At 36.4% G+C, this 20790-nt stretch overlaps 1 protein-coding gene across 2 annotated transcripts in view; it reads right to left on the bottom strand.

Moving 5' to 3' along the window:
- Positions 1 to 717: 717 nt before the first annotated feature.
- Positions 718 to 20790, bottom strand: part of GXYLT1 (glucoside xylosyltransferase 1) — a 60471-nt gene continuing 40398 nt past the window's right edge. For both annotated transcript variants that reach the window (XM_059185629.1, XM_059185631.1), the window contains 3 exons: positions 16107 to 16230; positions 15634 to 15806; positions 718 to 5754 (listed from right to left, as the gene is read on the bottom strand). In XM_059185629.1, the coding sequence (XP_059041612.1) occupies positions 5593 to 5754; positions 15634 to 15806; positions 16107 to 16230 (459 nt within the window). In that variant the 3' untranslated portion in view covers positions 718 to 5592. The remainder of the gene's footprint in view (positions 5755 to 15633; positions 15807 to 16106; positions 16231 to 20790) is intronic.

The following is a 20790-nucleotide window of genomic DNA, read 5'->3' as shown; positions in this document are numbered from 1 at the left end:
AACACCTGCAACCTTTTCCAGTTTTTGATTTCAGGAACAGGTGCAAACCACAATCTTCACAGATCTTCTGTTATAACATCCATCAAAAACCATTGGTCCAGCTCTCAAATACTGACAATGCATATTGCATGTGGGTCCTGCTAAGTCTTGAATGGATGACATATTCTACAGGTATACAATAAGCCCTGAATTACTTTTGCATAACATTCCAATACTCCCTGAAGAGATTTTATACAAAGTTGAAAACAGCTATTTGCCATCATAGTCAAAGTCAGTTTACTTTTTAAATGGAAAATAAAACTGATGGGTTCCCTTCACGTTTTATAAGGAGTTACTATGGTATTATGTGAGTGAATATGCTCATAAATTCAGATTGTATATATAAACCAAACATAAGCAAATGCTCTACATCAGTTCTTAAGTTTGATATTAAAAACCCTGACCACTTGGGCGCCTGGGTGGCTCAGTGGGTTAAAGCCTCTGCCTTCGGCTCAGGTCATGATCCCAGGGTCCTGGGATCGAGCCCCGCATCGGGCTCTCTGCTCCGTGGAGAGCCTGCTTCCTCCTGTCTCTCTGCCTGTCTCTCTGCCTACTTGTCATCTCTGTCTATCAAATAAATAAATAAAACCTTTAAAAAAAAATAAAAAAATAAAAAAAAAAAATAAAAACCCTGACCACAGACCCTCCAAACAGCATTCATAGTATTGGTGGGAAGAGAAATTTTCACTTCTTTTTTTTCCCCCTATTTTTTCAAAGGCACTCTTTTGTTTAAAAACCGAGTTTACAGAAAATTCTAAAGAAATAATCCTTTTAGACCTTTGGAATTATTGGTAGAGATGAGGTGACAAGACATTGTTTTCCATTTAAAAGTAAATTTGACATTTTTTTAATCAATTTTAAATTGCCTAGTCCAACATGCTATTCCACATTCTTCTCATGCTCTTTAACTCTTAGACATCTGAATTAATATCATACTCATTTCAGTTTTAAAAGAAAACATTCCTGTGCCATATAGACTTAAGTTTATATAACTTGATTTTAGAAATCTCGTTTCCTGTTCAGTGAATTAGGAAACAGCAAACACCAGAACAACTTAGCCAGACTTTAAGAGGCATAAAAGGGTTGCTTTGGCAATGTAAAAAGGATAACTGTTACAGTACAAATCATCAATCTACTTTTATTAAATATTAAAATGCAGTAAGGGAATTGTTTTAAGACACTTGAAAGTATATTTAATAAATGGATAACTGGCCCGATACCTGACATATTGCACCACTACTATCCTTCTCTATTTACTCTAAGGAATCAAAAAAGCTATTTAAAAAACAGATCCATGATCTTTCTAAAATACTTAAAGAGGTTCTGATTACTATTAAGGTATTTATTACTTAGAATACAAACTTCTCAAAGACACTGAACAGTATCTTTTCAGGCTTTTCCCTTCAATGTGTTTCTCCTGTCTTCCTATTGCCTTGAATCCATTTATAACAGTTCAACTGAAAGTATGCCTACTGAAGAATCAAAAGATATGATTTACTGTGTAAGCTGCCATTCAAGGTAGAGCAGTGATTCCCAAATCTGGCTTCGTATCAGTATCATCTGGAAAACTGCTGTAATAGATTCCTGGGGCCCCTTCAGACCCAATCAAACCATCCCCTCCATCCCAGTCTCCCCTGTGTGAATCCATGTGGTTAATCTTGCATAATCCAACAACTGGCATGACTAAACCAACATTAAAAAGAGGGTATCTGTCTTCATGTTTCCATAGGTCTTTGCTCACAAACTGGGATCCAGTAAAGAAATAAAATGTTGAATCATTATCACTGAATTTAGATCAGTGAGTAAAGTGACTGGAACAGATCTCTAGTATTGATGAATCAAACCAAAGTAGCTATGCTACTTGCCTCCATGAAAGCCAGCACCCTTCCTGACCCTGGAGTGCCTCATGAACTGAAACCAGAAGGCAGGCAGACAGTGGTACAGGGTGGGGGGCCTACAATTCAAAAAGTGACAGTTTCCACAGCATTTCTCTCCACCTCCACTTCTCGATTTCCCCATTCTCATTCCATCTTTTCTCTTACTCTGCCTTTTTGCCATTCTCACTTTTATTCCCTTCTCGATCCTTACTTTCTCACTTTCTCTCTTTTCCTTCTTCTTTTTTTTTAATCATTCATTTATAATCACTCCTTTCTTCTCTGCTTTCTCTTCCTTAAAAACTCCTCCTTACATAATATAAGCAAATTCTTACTGGAGATACATGTCAGAAAACATTTAGGAAACAGAATGATCTGTATAGGAGGCAAAACAGAACTCAACACTAATGCTCTTGTGTGGCATGTATCAGTCATGTAGAATGCATTCAACTCCATTATCTCTGTTGGGTCACGATACTTTCTGACTTATGATTTCTGAGACTCATGAGGTTGGAAGAACATATTGATTGTTTACAAACCTAAGGCACAGAGAAGGTGAACGGATATGCCTGAGGTCCCAAACCAAGAAAAGAATCCAGGTATAATACACAGACTTGTTTTCTTGCCATTACACCAGTAACATCGGACAGGAGGCAAGAACGAAAAAGCAATGAATAAGCGGTAATAGTATTATTTCAGGTTCTAAAGTGTCTAAAAGATAACTGGGTTACCTTATACATTATGAACTATTCTTCACAAGGGGGAAAAAAAAAGCAACTGTATTGCTTTAAAAAGCAAGTCACAATATATATTTTCTAAAGGTTTCCAAGTTCTTTTAAGATGGCTACTTCATACAAATAAAGTCTGACTACATTTTGAAATCATTCAACTTTGGTAATACGGCAGCCCAGAGATAGTTGAGGTTGTTCTAACACAAAGACTCAAAGAATACATAATGTAATTTATATAAACTGCATAGATATACTGTTTTATGAAAAGAAATATAATATATTCTCTAAGTTGTTATATATATTTAACCTCATTAATGCTGAGAATAGCATTTCTTAGGAATTCACAAAGAAAAAGTTACCATATCTAAGGATAAATTCAGAAAACTCATTTTACTATTGTTATGGATTTTCTATGAATTCTAAATTTTAGATAAATATAGTCCCTAAGTAGAAAGTTTTTACCATATCCGAATTTATGGTAAAATGCCCAATTAGGTCAGGTCTGAATAAAACCAGAAAAAAAACCTTCTAACTGATCCACAAAGTGGAGTGTGTGACAGTGAAATAAGTCACGACATGAGACCAGAGATATACAGTCCAGTTGAATTAAATCATGACCACAATCTACATAGCCCCACCCCCATTATTAGAGCCCATGGGGCTGAGATTCTCTGTTCACTGAGGAAATTAAACCTAAGAAACTTACTAATAATATAAATCCGTATCATGCTAATAACCCCAGTTCCTCTAATATTTCAGAATCACATTTATAATCTACTAACTGTGCCAAGAATTATGGTATCCTAACTTCAACCTTCAACTTGGCAAAATGATTCCCAGTAGTTCCCAAACTAGCTTACATCAAAATCATCTGAGATGCTTATTAAAAATAGAATCATAAGATAACTTATATTTGTACCCTAATCTAACATTGAAGACAACTAAGGAAATTTGCTTAGGAATGGAAAGTAAATGAAGTCAAAGGAGATATGATGTCATCGTAGTTACCAAAGTACTCATAGCAGAAAAATAACAGACTATCTGGCATTCTCTTTAATATACTTCAGTGAAGGGAAAAGGAATAGATGACACAAATACAGTAAAATATTTAAGTGTTTGAGCTGGGCAGTGAGTACCACTGTACTGTTCTGTTTTTATGTAGTTTTTAAATCTCTTCATTAAAAAACAATTGCAGCCCCTCTCCTAGACACAGTGTCCAAGAAGTCTAAGGGGAAGCCCAGGGATCCATGCTCACAAGCCCCCCTCGAGAGTCTAATCTAGACAGGCCAAGTTTTCTTTCGGAGACCATTAGAAATGGTCTGATATATATCCTCCAAACTTCAAAATCCTAGGATTCTCATTTTCTACTCAGTAAACTCAATGTCAGCACAGTTCACAAGTGCTTATATTCACCATGACATTCTGTCAAAGACATACAGATTGTGTTCTCTAAAAGCATCTGTTCAAAGAGTGCTCTAATTTGCCTTTTTTACACCTTCCTCTCTCAATTTGCCCTGACTGAACTGCAAAAGACAGGGGACAACTGCACTGACCATGTCTTTCTGCGTATGCCACGTCTCCACAGAGGACACTATAAAGCCAATCACCACTTTTTTCACATAAGTGGTTTTTTTTCCTTCATGATTTTTCCTTTTCTAATTAAGCATTAAAATATCAAAAAAGGAAAAAGAATAACCACATAGCACTTAATAAAGTCAGATATATGGCACAGCATAGTACATGCCAAGTACTCAGAATCTAGTTATGTTAGAGAGAGCAGTCAAGAACACTAAGTAATATTTTTCTTCTCTTTGAGATTAAGAAAATGTCTTAAGTGATAATAAAAAAAGAAAGATATGCACATTAACCCAATCAAAACTACTTTTTCTATACTCAGATATAACAATCTTCTTAATCCAAATCATCCACAAAAGTTGTCTAACTGACTTAAAAGTAAGGCTCTCTACATTTGCTTCTTCAAAAATATCTTGCAAAACCATTTTGAGGTAGAAGAAAAAAGTTTAAACGGATCACTTTTTTCTGCTTCATTGTAACTAAAATTACTGTTCACAGGAAGTATATAGCTTATGTGTTTTGGTCCATCACATTTTCCATAATCATGTAAGTATACTAAGTTCCGTTCTCACTTTATGATCAGCGTATTTTTTGCTTCCAGAATGCCCAGTAAAGCTGAAAATTTTCATTTAAAGTGATGAAAATTTCCAAAAATATCTGTTTAACAATCTCAGATCTGAGTTTGGCAACACAAGTTAACATATACAAATGAAAATACTACATTTCACAAACACATACAAACTATAACTCCTATCATTTTTATGGTTTTCCCATTTTCTTATACAGCTCAGTTTTAAACATGCAGCTTACTTATAATCTAACTTTAACATGATTGTCACAGGAATATTTTAAAACAGAGATGAAATGTATAAAGGCACACATCGATTGTCAATGATTACATCAGTTACATCACATTGCATTAGAAACAGAACATACTCTGTTTCTGTAAACTTTCTGTCACACATTTAAAGTGAGGTTAGTGCTGACATAAAATTATTGCTATACTCACAGTTTGAGTGTTTTCACTGTGTATGAGGTACATTTTCTCCATCCATACACCCCTACTGTTCCTACTCACTTGAGAAGAGTCAACCAAAGCAGGCTACAAACCATTCAAAAATATTTCATCAATACTGGACTGATGGCAAATAGCATTACAAAACATCAGAGATCAAAAATGTCTTCTTGTTGGAGTCCAAGACTTTACTTTATTCTTCATTACATGAATATATGCTCATTTAACTTCTTCAGGAGAAACAATTGTTCTGTAGATGAATAATTTCTTCCTGAATACTTCATCCAAGACCATTCCTTCATGCATGTCCTCTGATATTTTGTTGTTTTAATTCACTTGATTTAATGGTTACCAAGGATCACCTTTCCTTTGAAGGTCTATCATAACGGTCCTGTATGCTTTTTGTTAGCTGTTTGATAAATATTTCGTAAATTTTTCCACAGTACGTATGGACTGTCTTTTGTAGTTCCAGTTCTAAAGGTTTTAATAAGGAACGGATGTTGTTATCTTTAAAAGAACACTAGAGAAAGAAAATAAAAAGACAAAGATACATATAAAATTCAATTATGCTCCAAACTTCTTCAATTTAATATTTAGGACTTCCACTTAGTCTCACAAAAAGTACATATGCTCAACAAATAATTTCAATGAATTAAATGGATGTATGTTCTCACATGAGAGGAGGAAGAAAGACACAGTAAATCACTGAGGGCATCAGGGTAAGTTTTTCAGAGAAGAAGTAATGGAGGCATGGCATTCCAAGCCAAAGCAAGTACACATTCAAGACCAGAGAAGGCCCAGAGACACCGACTGGTGTGAGATGATGACCAAAAGCTCTGAAGGTATAGATCTGAGAGACTCTAAGGAAAGCCAAAATTCACTCCAATAATAGTGTTGAGGCTAGGCTACAAAGAAGTCAGAGAAAGGCATGGAGTGGGAGGAATGAATGCAAAATGACAGCACAGTTCAGGGTTTCCCAAAAAGCCCTAATGGTCCCATGGGTAAATGTATTTGGGAGCTGCTCCACATATGCACTCTTTATGGGAACTCACACTGGCACATGAAAAGATGTAAACAGTGAAATGAAAAACACATGTGTTGAATGTTTGGCCTACTGGTTCCAAAATATATTTTGACCAGAGTCCTTTTTTATGGTGTAAAATACTATGTAGCAGTTATTAAGTGGAAAGAAATTGCGACTTTATTGTTTTCAACTAGCTATATTTTTTGATTTGGTATTTACAACTAGGCATATTTTCAATTAGAAAGATAGATGGGGCTTAAAAATGGAGGAGTTTTGTGAAAGTTTAAAGTCAGTGAAAAATGCAAGCTCCTGAAAGAAATGCAGCACCTGAAATCTCTGAGGGTTCAAATGACCTGAGGTGAACCCCAAGGTTCACTATCATGACACTGAGGGAGAAGAAAGGAAAATGCCACTTGAATCACAAATAGTGAATCTTTGGGAAACCACAGCCAATCTTTGGAGAACAGGATGAAGTTAGAGGATAATTTGTAACATGGCTTTTATCAATGTAGAGATGTAAAGAGATGCTGAACTTCAGTATCTCTTTAGGAAGAAAACTATGAGCATTAACTGCATGAAACCATCACTCTTGGGGTGATTTTTTAAACTCAATAACATATACAGAGGATAAATATAGTTTAGAAGATTAAAAACAAAAAGAGGAGCAGATGCTTAACTGAATGTAATGTAAACAGTACTGACTGGCATGGAGGTATCTGGGAGAAACAAATAAAAGCTGGATTGGTTGGGTTTTTTGTTTTTTATTTTTTTTTAAGTGCTGTATATAGATATGGCAAAATTTATTTGGGGTTAAAAACAGCAGCCGTGTTGAAAAAGGTAGGCTTTATCAAGTAACACCATCAAATAACATTTCAATGTGTCAAAAACCATCCTTGGACAACTGTGGTTGAGAGGCCAATAATAATGGGAAGACCAAACTACAATCTTTTTCTTACTAAGCAATGGAAATACAATGACAACATGAGGTGACAGGGTGATGGGTGTTAAGGAGGGCACATGTTGGGATGAGCACTGAATATTATAATGCAACTAATGAATAGATGAACACTACAACAAAAACGTATGATGTACTATATGTTGGCTAACATAATGAACTAAAAATTTTTTTTAAATAAAATAAAATGAAAGTATTACAAAGGTGTTTAAAAGTTGATTTCCAGAAATATGAAGTACTTGAGACTCAGTTCCTTCATTTTCATGTTTTAAAACCCCAGTGTTTGTGGTTAAAAAAAAATTTTTGTGGTTGCCTGGCTAGCTCAGTAGGAGAAGCATGCAAATCTTGATCTCAGGGTCATGAGTTTGAGCCCCATGTTGGGTGTAGATTACTTAAGTAAATAATTTAAAAAGTATTTTGAAGAAGGTTTTTCTGAAATAAAAACAGTGCCTCATGAATTAGTGCTCTTTTAGTCCACCGTATAACACAACAAATTTGACCTTTCAGGGACAAGATGATAAATTACCAAAATTGCCACCCATATAAATAGAGCCTGAAGTCATGGCACATTCTGGCATTCACAAATCTGCAGCGCTGCAGAGCTGTGCAGGACATAACTTGCATCTAGGTGCTCCCCTTCCCAGAGGCCACATGTGGCCTTACCTGACTGGAGGCCTTTTTCCACCCTGTATGGTTTGCCTGACTGATTTTGACTTCTCCTTCTCTGCCTGGTACTCATCGTCATAGCTCAGTTCAGATGTCAGTACTTCTGGGAAGCCTTTCCTGATACAGTTAATCACTCCTTCACTGGCACAGTGCACAAACTTTTAAGAAGGTCATGCTTTACACATAAAACTGTCAGTTGAAAGGCAGCAAATAAGTATTGAGGTTAAGATGACTACAATTAGATAATCTGAGGCATTTTCAAAGAATACATGTTTTAAAAATAAGGCAGAATGGCAGTGCAATCCAATAAATGCTGAGAGCCAACTATATGCAAGAAGGTACAACATTACACCCTAAACCACAATTTCACTTTCCCTGTGGCCAACTGCAGTCTGGGAGCAGATGATCCTCCTCCTAACATACTGTCACAAGGTCTACGATAACCTAACGCTATGTTACAATGCCTACCATGCACCTATCTTCATCTCCTCACAGAGGCATTTTATCATCTCACATCATCAAGAAGGGTACATATAGGACAATAAACTATCCTGAGAGAAACCACATTCACAAAACTTTTATTACAATATATTGTTATAACTATTCTACTTGATTATTGGGTATTATTCCTTAATCTCTTATGTGTCTAAGTTATAAATTAAACTTTATCAAAGTTATGTACGTATAGGAAAAAAACATAGTACATACAGGGTTCAGTACTATCTGTAGTTTCAGACATCCACTGGGGGGCTTGGAATATGTCCCCCATGGACAAGAGGGGAAAGACCAAAGCACAGAGGGAAACACTCAGGACAACTCCCTTGCAGAGATAGTTATGCAAATATAAGCAGGATATGAAGTAAATCAAAGTTAACACAGAACCACCAAGAAATGTAATTCAGAATGAAATACATGAAGCAGAAAATACCTTATAGAGCAATAAAATGTTTTGTTCCCATTTTACATTTGCAATTTTAATCTTAATATTTTTATTCACTCAACAACTAATATTTAACAAATATGTATGGACTGTAAAACTTGATTTGCTGGAAGGCACAGCCATGCATTTACATTTTAAAGAGGGCTCATATCCTTTTTAATTCATATTGTTCATTGCGTTCAATGGCTATGACTAAGCTTCTGTCTGAAACTTGCATAAATACCCTTGTCTGAATACATTGCTTTTAAAAATTACACTTCTCATTGAATTATAGATAAGGGAAGATAAAAACACTAACAAAGAGCACTTACATAAAAGACTGATTAGCTTCATTAAATCGAAAAATGGAAAGATACAGCTATAATTAATACAGATTCAAACCAAACAAATTATCAGTTCAGTACTTGAAATTATTTTAACGGATTTTTGTTCAAATCAAGTGTAATTAGTCAGCTTAAAACTATTAGTCACCTTTTTAAAAGTATATACTTGTCAGAGATCAAAGATCAAATAAAACTAGTGAAATTTAATCCCTTAATAATGGATTCTTTAATGCTCAAAGGAAACAAAGATAGCATATTTTTATAAGAATGCATTTCTTTTATATTCTGCAGTCTCAGAACACCAAAAGTACTTCTCATTTGACAACCCGTGATAAAGCATTAATATACAAAATTGATTTCTGGGGGCATCATAAAGTCTGCTACATTAAAATGAACATAAACACTAAATTTTAGAATTCTTTAGTGAGTAGCTGTATCATGATAAATTGATTATACAGAAACTTCATCTGTCATGTTTACAGAAGAAACTTAGCAAATAATGCACAAAATGATAGCCCACAATGCCATTAGCACTTTGCTTACCACCAAGTTTGAGAAACACTGATTTCCAGGAAAAAACTTCAATTCCTTATCATTGCAGATCATCACCTTGACACAGCATATCCTTACCACACTGATCCCAGCCCAGTCACTCCCTACCTTCACCCAGCACTCCACTCCTGAACAGCTCCACACCTGACCTCTCCATGGACTTTTCATGAAAAAAGTGTTTTTGTGCTGAAAACCCCCGAGCTTTTTACTCAGGCAGCACTCTGCCCAGATAGTCCCTGCTCCTGGAAAACTCTTCCTCATTCAAGGCTACTTTATTATTTTTTTTTATTAACATATCATGTATTGTTAGCCCCAGGGGTACAGGTCTGTGAATCGTCAGGCTTACCCACTTCACAGCACTCACCATAGCACATACCCTCCCCAAGGTCCATATCCCAACCGCCCATACTCCCTCTCCCCCCAGCAACCCTCAGTTTGTTTTGTGAGATTTAGAGTCTCTTATGGTTTGGCTCCCTCCCGATCCCAACTTGTTTCATTTTTTCAAGGCCCACTTTAAAGGCCTCCTTTGAGTGAGGCACAAGGCTTTCCCTGGCACTTCAAGGCAAACAAAACTCTCTTATAGTTCCAGTATAGCCTGTCATAATGGATTACAGTGAAGTATTTTCATCCTCATTTCTATTAATGAAGCTCTACTAGACCAGTCATTAGCAATAAAAAGACTAAGAATCTAAAAAACAGAGGCAATCAGCTCTTTTCCTGACCTCCACACTTAAACTAGCACTCCTATTATTTACTTATGTTCTGTCTTCACATCCACATAAGATTAGGCACAGTCTAACAGAACAAAGTACACATCTGCATGAGAGACAAATGGTCACATATATTTCTCCCCAGGTATCAGTGAATTAACTGCATTAAGCAGTTAACTTTGCTCATTAAGCAAAATCATAAATCATAAATCCAATCTTCATTTGGACTTGCTCCAAGTTTGGTCCCCAACATACTCATGGAGACCTGGTTCAGGCATCAAACTAGAGGTATCTGGGGCAAGGGAGGAAAAGGGGCAGTATAATTTTCTCAAACTCAATATAAAGCAGATGCTTAAATGAGGAAACCCAATTTACAAAGGCAACAAAGAAGATAAAATACCTAAGCATAAACTTAAGATGTGTTCAAAATCTGAATGAAGACATCTATTGAACATTTCTGAAAGAACAAATGGAAGGATACCTCTTGTTCTTTTTTTTCTTAATTTTATTTATTTATTTGAAAGAGAGAGTGAAAGCACGAGTGGGATGAGGGGCAGAGGAAGAAGCAGACTCCCCACCAAGCAGAGAGCTTGATGTGGGACTCGATCCTCGGACTCTGGGATCATAACCCAAGCCAAAGGCAGATGCCTAACCCACTGAGCCACCCAGGCACCCCGATGCACCTTGTTCTTCATTAAGATGTCTCAACACCATCAAAACATCACCATCAAAACATTAGCAGCTCCTAAGTTAACATAAGAAACTGATCCATTCCCTAAGGAAGATGTGGTCCATATACACTGTAGAGTATTATGCCTCCCATCAGAAAGGATGAATACCCAACTTTTGTAGCAACATGGACAGGACTGGAAGAGATTATGTTGAGTGAAATAAGTCAAGCAGAGAGAGTCAATTATTATATGGTTTCACTTATTTGTGGAGATAACAAATAGCATGGAGGACATGGGGGGATGGAGAGGAGAAGGGAATTGAAGGAAATTGGAAGGGGAAGTGAACCATGAGAGACTATGGACTCTGAAAAACAATCTGAGGGTTCTAAAGGGGCGGGGGGTGGGAGGTTGGGGGAACCAAGTGGTGGGTATTGAAGAGGGCACAGATTGCATGGAGCACTGGGTATGGTACAAAAACAATGAATACTGTTAACACCGAAAAGAAATAAAAATTAAAAAAAAAAAAAAGAAAGAAAGAAACTGATCCATTCCCAATAAAAAGCTTTTTGAGTTAATGAGTTAATATTTGTTTTTTTAGTTTAATGAATTAAAATTTGTGGAAAAGTAAATACGCAATAGCTAGGAAAACACTGAGAACAGGCTCTCAAGAGGGAGTAACCTTAACAGATATTAAAACATAGTATTACCACAATGCCTTTATAACTAAAATAGTGTGACAGTAGTGCACAATTAGACAAACCAGTGGAACAAAAAAGAAAATTCAGAAACTAGAAATGGAACTTTAGTATATAATAAAGTCCATATCTCAAATATTTGGGTTAAAGATAGACTTTTAAACAAATGGGTGTTCTTTTTTTTTTTTTAAAGATTTTATCTATTTATTTGACAGAGAGAGATCACAAGTAAGCAGAGAGGCAGGCAGAGAAAGAGGAGGAAGCAGGCTCCCCACTAAGCAGAGAGCCCGATGTGGGGCTCGATCCCAGGACCCTGAGATCATGACCTGAGCTGAAAGCAGAGGCTTAACCAACTGAGCCATGCAGGCGCCCCTAAAAACCAAATTCTTAATGGCAAAAAATGCTATAAACAAAGTAGAACTAGGAGAAAACTCTTCCAGCAGATATCACAAATAAAGGACTAATGTCCCCATTATACAAAGAGGGGAAGTAAAGACCAAAAAAACTCTCTCATGGTGATGGTTGCACAACTCTTAAAATACGTTAAAATCCACTAAATTATACACTTTAAATGAGTGAACTTTGTGAGATATAAATTATACATCAATAAAATCATTTTAAAAACCTACAGGATAGGTACAAGATTTGAAAGAAAATTCACCAAAAAAAAAAGATAAAAAATGTCCCTTAAATATATAAAATGATGTTCACTTAATTTATAAGAGAAAGGCAAATTAAAACTAAACTAAAAAAAACAAAAAACAAAAAACTGAGGGGCACCTGGGTGGCTCAGTCATTGGGTGTCTGCCTTCAGCTCAGGTCATGATCCCAGGGTCCTGGGATCGAGCCCTGAATGGGGCTCTGCTCCGCAGGAGGCCTGCTTCTCTCTCTCCCACTCCCCCTGCTTGTATTCCCACTTTTGATGTGTCTGTCTCTGTCAAATAAATAAATAAAATCGTAAACAAACAAAAACTAAACTAAGATTCCATTTCTCAGTTATCAGAATGGCTAAATTTTAAAAGCTTGAAAATACACTCCATTGATGAGGCTATTGGGGAATAGGCCTCCTCATAAATTATGGGCAGGAATTCAAACAATCCCTCTGTAGGGGAAATCGGCAATATCTTCAATCCATAATTCCACTTGCAGCAACTTACCCTAAAGATACATCCCATCAATACAAATATACATATGGCAAGGTTATGCATTGCTGCATTATTTAGAATTCACAGTTCACTATTTTGGAAACTACCAAATATTCAAACTAAGGGACTGCTTGAATTAACTCTGGTATATACACAAAATGCAGTACAAATATAGCTGTTTAAAAAAAAAAAATAAAGAAGGGGAAGGGGAATGGATGAAGCAAGCTATGGAGATTAAGGAGTACACTTATCATGATGAGCATGGGGTGATGTAGAGAATTGTTGAATCACTATATTTTTTGTTTGTTTGTTTGTTTTAAAAATGTTATTTATTTATTTGACAGACAGAGATCACAAGTAGGCAGAGAGGCAGGCAGAGAAGAGGAGGAAGCAGGCTCCCTGCCGAGCAGAGAGCCCCATGGGGGCTCAATCCCAGGACCCTGAGATCATGACCTGAGCTGAAGGCAGAGGCTTTAACCCACTGAGCCACCCAGGTGCCCCTGAATCACTATATATTGTAACCTGAAACTAATATAACACTGTATGGTAACTACACTGGAATTAAAATTTTAAAAAAAAGAGGAAGTGATTTTAAATCCATGAATTTCTGGACTATTTTAAGTGAAAAACAATAAAAAAGAGTAAATAATATAAACAATATGCTATCTTTGTGTAAGAAAAGGTGGATTACAAAATATACATATCTCTGTCATCTCTACAGGAAGGATCAATTAGAAAACAATGAAATCAGTAACCTATGGTGTAGGGTATTTGGGGTGGAAAGGGTGAATAAAAAGTGATACCCCTGAGTAAACCCTTATTTAGTTTTCAGTTTTTGAAATATACTAACATTTACCCTATCAAATTAAAGTTGAACCAATAAAGATGGAGGAGAAGAAACTTTTTAAAACTGAAAGCATACTGAAACAAACAAACCCAGCTGTATTCCAAATTAATAAAATAACCACAATGAGAAGCAGGATAAAAAAACTAATCCAGGGCGCCTGGGTGGCTCAGTGGTTAAGCCGCTGCCTTCGGCTCAGGTCATGATCTCAGGGTCCTGGAATCGAGGCCCGCATTGGGCTCTCTGCTCAGCAGGGAGCCTGCTTCCCTCTCTCTCTCTCTGCCTGCCTCTCGGTCTACTTGTGATCTCTCTCTGTCAAATAAATAAATAAAATCTTTAAAAAAAAAAAAAAACTAATCCAAGTAACTGCTGAACACAGCATGTACTGAGTACATGCCCTCATGGTGAGAGGGGAAGGGGCAGGTAGATAATGGGAACAAATCCTTAACTTTTCTTAGTAGGTTGGTTTTTAGCAAAGATTAGACCATTTCTGAAATTATTTTAAATGTACTGTAGGATTACACAAATGAGGAAGTGTTTCATTTTATGAGTCAGGATTCTAAATGCGGAAGGCGATAAAACATGAAAACAGAGTAAGAGAAAGCAGGAAGAACTCTGGGGAAACAGAACTGGAGGCATCAGTGTAACTACATGATTGTGTGTATAAGTTGTGTGTGTGCTGTGTATTTATATTTCCTACCTGTCACTGAAAGGGCTCAGAAGTGAAGACAACCTTATAGCAATAAGCATGCCCAGCACCCTGAGCCCTCTAAAAGAAACCAGAGCTCCTATGACAGAGAGGTAATTTCAGGGTAGGACAAGGAAGGTAAAACAAGTCGAGCCTAGCATATTTTTTGAAAAAGATAATGAGGAGGTACCCAAAATAGTGAAGGGAATATGTCAGATGGGCACACGAGTTTGGCAAAAGGGACTCTAATGGCCAAACTGGAAACAACTTAAGCATCAACACCAATAATGCATTATAAATCATCAAGAAAAAATACCTATCAATGATTTCTTACTAATAATGTATGGATCAATAAATTGGCAAAAGGGGATGGCTCTTCCTTACAGGAGAATGCTTAGTGCCAAAATTGTACAGAGGACAACTATGCCTGGACAGTCAGCAATTTGCAACTACCATAGTAAAGACTGGTTTAAACAAGAATCAACAATGGATGCTAAATGTAGCACAGAAATTCTGAAGAGGAGGATATTTATAGGATTTTAAAGAGTCTCCCCACAGACTGCTCACAAGAAGAAAAACAACTACATAGTGGAGAAACTGAACAACATTTTTCATGAGTGATCAAAAGCAGCATCACCCATGAAAGGCAGGTAGACAAAGGTGACTATGAATGTGATACCCTGAGAAGCTCACAGGGCTTACACAGTACTCTGACCAGGAGGGAATACTCTGAACCTAATCATAAGGAAATAGGCGAATATTAAGAATATTCTAGTAAGAAAAAAGATAAAGAGGCTCTATTCTCCAAAAATGCCAATGTCATAAAAGACAAAAACTGAGAAACTGTTCTATATCAAAAGAGAATATACATCAAAGTACTGTATCAATATGAAATTTCCTGAGTTGATACCTGTACTGTGCTTAATAAGAGAACATCCCTGTTCTTACTGAAAACATTAAAATCTTCAAGGAGTAAAAGAGCATGATGTGTGCAACTTACATTCAGATGGTTGAGAACAAAACATATCTATACTGAAAGAGAACTGATGATAAATCAAATGAGGTAAAATGTTAATAACTAATGAACATGAGTAAAGGATATGGAAATTCTTTGTTTATTGTTGCAAATACTCTAAGTTTGTAAGAATTTCAACATAGTTAAAAAAAGAAAAAAACACATTCTTACATTTCTCAGTGCTTCATAAATGGCTCTAAATGCTGGTTGTTTATCATCGTGGTAAACACCTCTGTTCCCATGAAGAATAAAGATTCCTTCTTCTTCTGCTTCCTGGCAATTGCTTCCATATATACAATGATCTGGTCGATAATTCCATTGACACGGAAAAACAAAAAGGCTTTCTATGTGAAGAAAAATAAAACAATGAAGCAAATAACCCTAATTCCACAGAATTAACATTCTGCAAAAATTTTAAACACACAGCTCTTACAGGAAAAGATTTAAAATAGTGAAAAATGTTTAAAATTTAGATCCTTTCCTACAAAAACAATATTAAGAAAAGTTTTTTAAGAAGTTCTACTCTGTCTTAAACATAGTGATAATCACAAATATAAGCCAAAATTAAATGTGTTTCTTTATTTACTAAATAATACCTATGATTTTTTACAAATGGGAAGAATTAAAGAAATTTAAATGATTACCTGGATTATGAAAAAAGATGATATTCAACAGATCTTGATCCCCCCATGTGATGTTAAGTTTGTATTTTTTAAGCAATGGCATAAGTATATCTCCCCATCGCAGCCGTACAGTTGTCATGTCATTCTGTTGGTAAATACATTGAGAAGATCTTCAGGCCTCCATGGTTCATATGGCAGCACAATGGCAGTTCCCCATTCTTCCCTCAGTATCACAGAGCAACAAGAAGAAATGCAAACTTCTTCTGTTATAAAACCAAGTGACTCTAATGTAAATAGGACTGTCCATTTGGGAGTAGGAAAGATAATAAAAGAAGGTATCTGAAGCTGCATGTAGAAGTAATAAAACTAATAAAAGTCAGGAAAGACTGGGAAAGAAAAACTAGGTGATAGTTTTAAGTACTTTGTAGATGATAGTTTTAAGTACTATGACCATGATCTCATCCTAAAACGCAGATCAGATTGTTTTAGTACCTATGTCATATGTCTAGACATAGTATCTAGGTCTATATCACAGTTATTGTGGATTCAACCTGTTAACATACAAAGTACTTGGACAGTACTTGGCACATGACACATCTCAGTGTTAGCTATTATTGTTACCAGGATCACTATCACTCTTAGACTGATTAGCCAATCTTTCATAATTGACATTTCAAAGAGATCAATTTGAAACTAGTAAATCAAAAACAGATTATGAATTTCATCAGGTGCCTTTTCAACCTCTATAAAGTTGCTCAAAGTTCATTATTTTAAGACACAAAGTCAAATACCCAAGGAAACAACCAAGTTGAAAGAGGGTCTGAATCTTGTAAATATGAGAAGGAGTGGAACTGAATACTAAGTCTTTCCAATTAATTTGATTCTTAAACTCTTCAGACTTAACCCAATATTCCTCAACGCACAGTTTTCAGTGTGCACAGTGAATTTTAAAAATCCTTCACAATGGGGTACCCGGGTGGCTCAGTGGGTTAAAGCCACTGCTTTAGGCTCAGGTCATGATCCCAGGGTCCTGGGATGGAGCCCTGCATCCAGCTCTCTGCTCAGCAGGAGACCTGCTTCTTTTCCTCTCTCTCTCTGCCTGCCTCTCTGCCTACTTGTGATCTCTGTCTGTCAAATAAATAAATAAAATCTTTAGAAAAAAATAAAATAAAATGCTTCACAATGTTAAGTACAGAAATTAAGAATAACATTTAGAAACCTTTACAGCAACTCAACAGAATGTTATGTCTATTTAATCTAATATTTTTCTAGTAACATATCATTTTTACAAAAGCATTGCCTCATGGAAAAACTAAATTTAAAAAACAAAACTGAGAGGCGCCTGGGTGGCTCAGTGGGTTAAGCCGCTGCCTTCGGCTCAGGTCATGATCTCAGGGTCCTAGGATCGAGTCCTGCATCGGGCTCTCTGCTCAGCAGGGAGCCTGCATCCCTGTCTCTCTCTCTTTCTTTCTGCCTACCTCTCTACTTGTGATCTCTCTTTGTCAAATAAATAAATAAAATCTTTTAAAAAAACAAAAAAACTGATCCTTCATACACAGTCTGAAAGACACTGTTATATGCTATTCTAGGATACATAATAAACACAATGGGAATATAAACAATCTATCTTTTAAGAAAGAAAAAGAAAAGAGAGAATTCCAAAGGGGAAAAAGCTATATATTTAAACTAAATATTATCTGCTATAATTTTATTACTCTTGTGTGAAGTTTCTCAGAACACCAAAACACTCTGGAAAATAACTGAAGGAAGTTTTACCTAAGGAAATAATAAGAAGATACTTTATGGAAAGGACAACACTGAAATAAGTCATTTAGCATGTTAACTAAATATTCTTAGCATCTGAAAAGGGAACTCTGAATTGTACAAGGACAAAGACAACCAACACATTCAACAGACAGGGCCGGTGGACCTCTTGTACCATGCCATGTTCAAATCTTCATTGAATTTTTTCCATTCAAATATAATAAATATAAATATAAATATATAAAAAATATATATAAATGTACATATTCAAAGAAAAAAATGATTATGAACATTTGGAGAGTATGTGATATGGTGAGTGCTGTGAAATGTGTAAGCCTGAAGATTCACAGACCTGTACCCCTGGGGCAAATAATACATTATATGTTAAGAAAAATAATTAATAAAAAAAAAAATCAACGAAGGATCAAATTACAAGGTCTAGTGCAGTCTTAGGAAAAAAAAAATCAAAGGGGTGAAACAATCCTTAGATGTTAAAGAAAAAGTCCTACTACAAAAATTTTGGATGAGAAGCAATAACACTAGCTTTAAATGCAATTATATAACCTAAAATATCCAAGAGAACCAATGAAATATGGTAAGAAATGAGTTTCGAAAAGAAGCATTATAAAAGACATCAAACTTTCATTCTTCACAGACATGAAAACCCAAAAGACAAGCAAAAAAACTGCTAGAACTGATACAGGAAGTCAGCAAAGTTGCAGGTTATAGTATCAATGCACAGACGTCTGTTGCATTTCTATATACCAATAATGAAGCAGCAGAGAGAGAAATCAAAGAATGAATCCCATTTGCAATTGCACCAAAACCAGTAAGATATCTAGGCATAAACCTAACCAAAGAGATAAAAGATCTGTAACTGAAAACTACAGGACACTGATGAAAGAAGGTTAGGGGGGCTCCTAGGTGGCTCAGTTGGTTAAGCAACTGCCTTAGGCTCAGATCATGATCCCTGGGTCCTGGGATCAAGCCCTGCAAGGGGCTCCTTGCTTGGCAGAGAGTCAGCTTCTCCTTCTGCCTCTCTTGGCTTCTCCGCCTGCTTTGTTCTCTCTGTCAAATAAATAAGTAAAAATTCTGAAAGGAAGGAAGGAAGGAACGAATGAACAAACGAACTGAGGAAGAACAGAAAGAAGAAAGAAAGAAAAAAGAGAGAAAGAAACAGAGAGAGGAAGGAAAGAGGGAAGGAAGGAACTGAGGAAGGACAGGAAGGAAGAAAGGAAGAGGGAAGATGGATGAAGGAGGAAATTAAGGAAGACACAAAGAAATGAAAACATGTTCCAAGCTCATGCGCTGGAAGAACAAGCACTGTTAAAATGTCTATACGGCCCAAAGCAATCATTTAATGCAATCCCTATCAAAATACCACCAGTATTTTCAGAGCTAGAACAAACAGTCCTAAAATTTTTATGGAACCACAAAAGACCCCAAGTAGCCAAATGTTGAAAAAGAAAATCAAAGCTGTAGGCTTCACAATTCCAGACTTCAAGCTATATGACAAAGCTAAAGTCACCAATACAATACGGTACCGGCACAAAAATAGACACACAGATCAATGGAACAGAATAGAGAACCCAGAAATGAACCCTCAACTCTATGGCCAACTAATCTTTGACAAAGCAGGAAAGAATGTCCAATGGAAACAAGACAGTCTCTTAAACAAATGGTGTTGGGAACACTGGACAGCCACAAGCAGAAGAATGAAACTGGACCACTTTCTTACACCATACAGAAAAATAAATTCAAAATGGATGAAAGACTTAAATGTGAGACAGGAACCCATCAAACCCCTAGAGGAGAACACAGGCAACAACCTCTTTGACCTCAGCTGCCATAACTTCCTACGAGGCATGTCTCCAGAGGCAAGGGAAACAAAAGCAAAAATGAACCATTGGGGCTACATCAGGATAAAAAGCTTCTGCACAACAAAGCAAACAATCAACAAAACCTTTAAAAGGCAACCTACAGAATGGGAAAAGATATTCACAAATGACATGTCAGATAAAGGACTCGTATTCAAAATCTCATAAAGAACTTACCAAACTCAACACCCAAAAATACAAATAATCCAGTCCAGAAATGGGCAGAAGACATGTACAGACATTTCTCCAAAGACAACGTACAAATGGCCACAAGATGTTCAACATCACTTGACATCAGGGAAATACACATCAAAACCACAATGAGATACCAACACCTCATACCCATCAGAATGGCTAAAATTAACAACTCAGGAAACAACAGGTGTTGGCAAGGTTGTGAAGAAAGGGGAACCCTCTTATACTAATGCAGAATGCAAACTGATGGGAATGCAAGCTGGTGCAGCCACTCGGAAAACAGTGTGGAGGCTCCTCAAAAAGGTAAAGATAGAAGTACCCTACAATCCAGTAATTGCACTACTAGGCATTTACCCAAAGGATACAAAAAGTGATTTGAAGGGGCACCTGCACCCCAACATTTAGAGCAGCAATGTCCACAATAGCCAAACTATGGAAAGAGTCCAGATGTCCATCGGCAGATGAATGAATAAAGAAGATGTGGTATACATCTACGAGAGAATAGTACTCATCCATCAAAAATAGTGAGATCTTGCCATTTGCAATTACATCGATGGAGCGAGTGTATTACACTAAGTGAAATAAGTCAGACAAAGACAAATACCGTATGGTTTCACTTATACACGAAATTTTAAAACAGATGAACATATGGGAGGGGGTAAGATAAAAAAGAGGGAGACAAACCATAAGAGACTCTTAACTATAGGGAACAAACTGAGGGTTGACGGAGGGGAGAAGGGTGGGAGAATGGAGTAACTGGGTGATGGGCAATAAGGAAGGCACTTGATGTAATGAGCACTGGGTTAATGCAACTGATGAATCACTAAATTCTACCTCTGAAACTAATAACACACTATATGTTAACTAAA

The sequence above is a fragment of the Mustela lutreola genome, chromosome 8, assembly GCF_030435805.1.
Source record: "Mustela lutreola isolate mMusLut2 chromosome 8, mMusLut2.pri, whole genome shotgun sequence".
NCBI lineage: Eukaryota > Metazoa > Chordata > Mammalia > Carnivora > Mustelidae > Mustela > Mustela lutreola.
The sequence above is the reverse complement of the archived record's forward strand: the minus strand, read 5'-3'. Positions and strand labels throughout refer to the sequence as shown.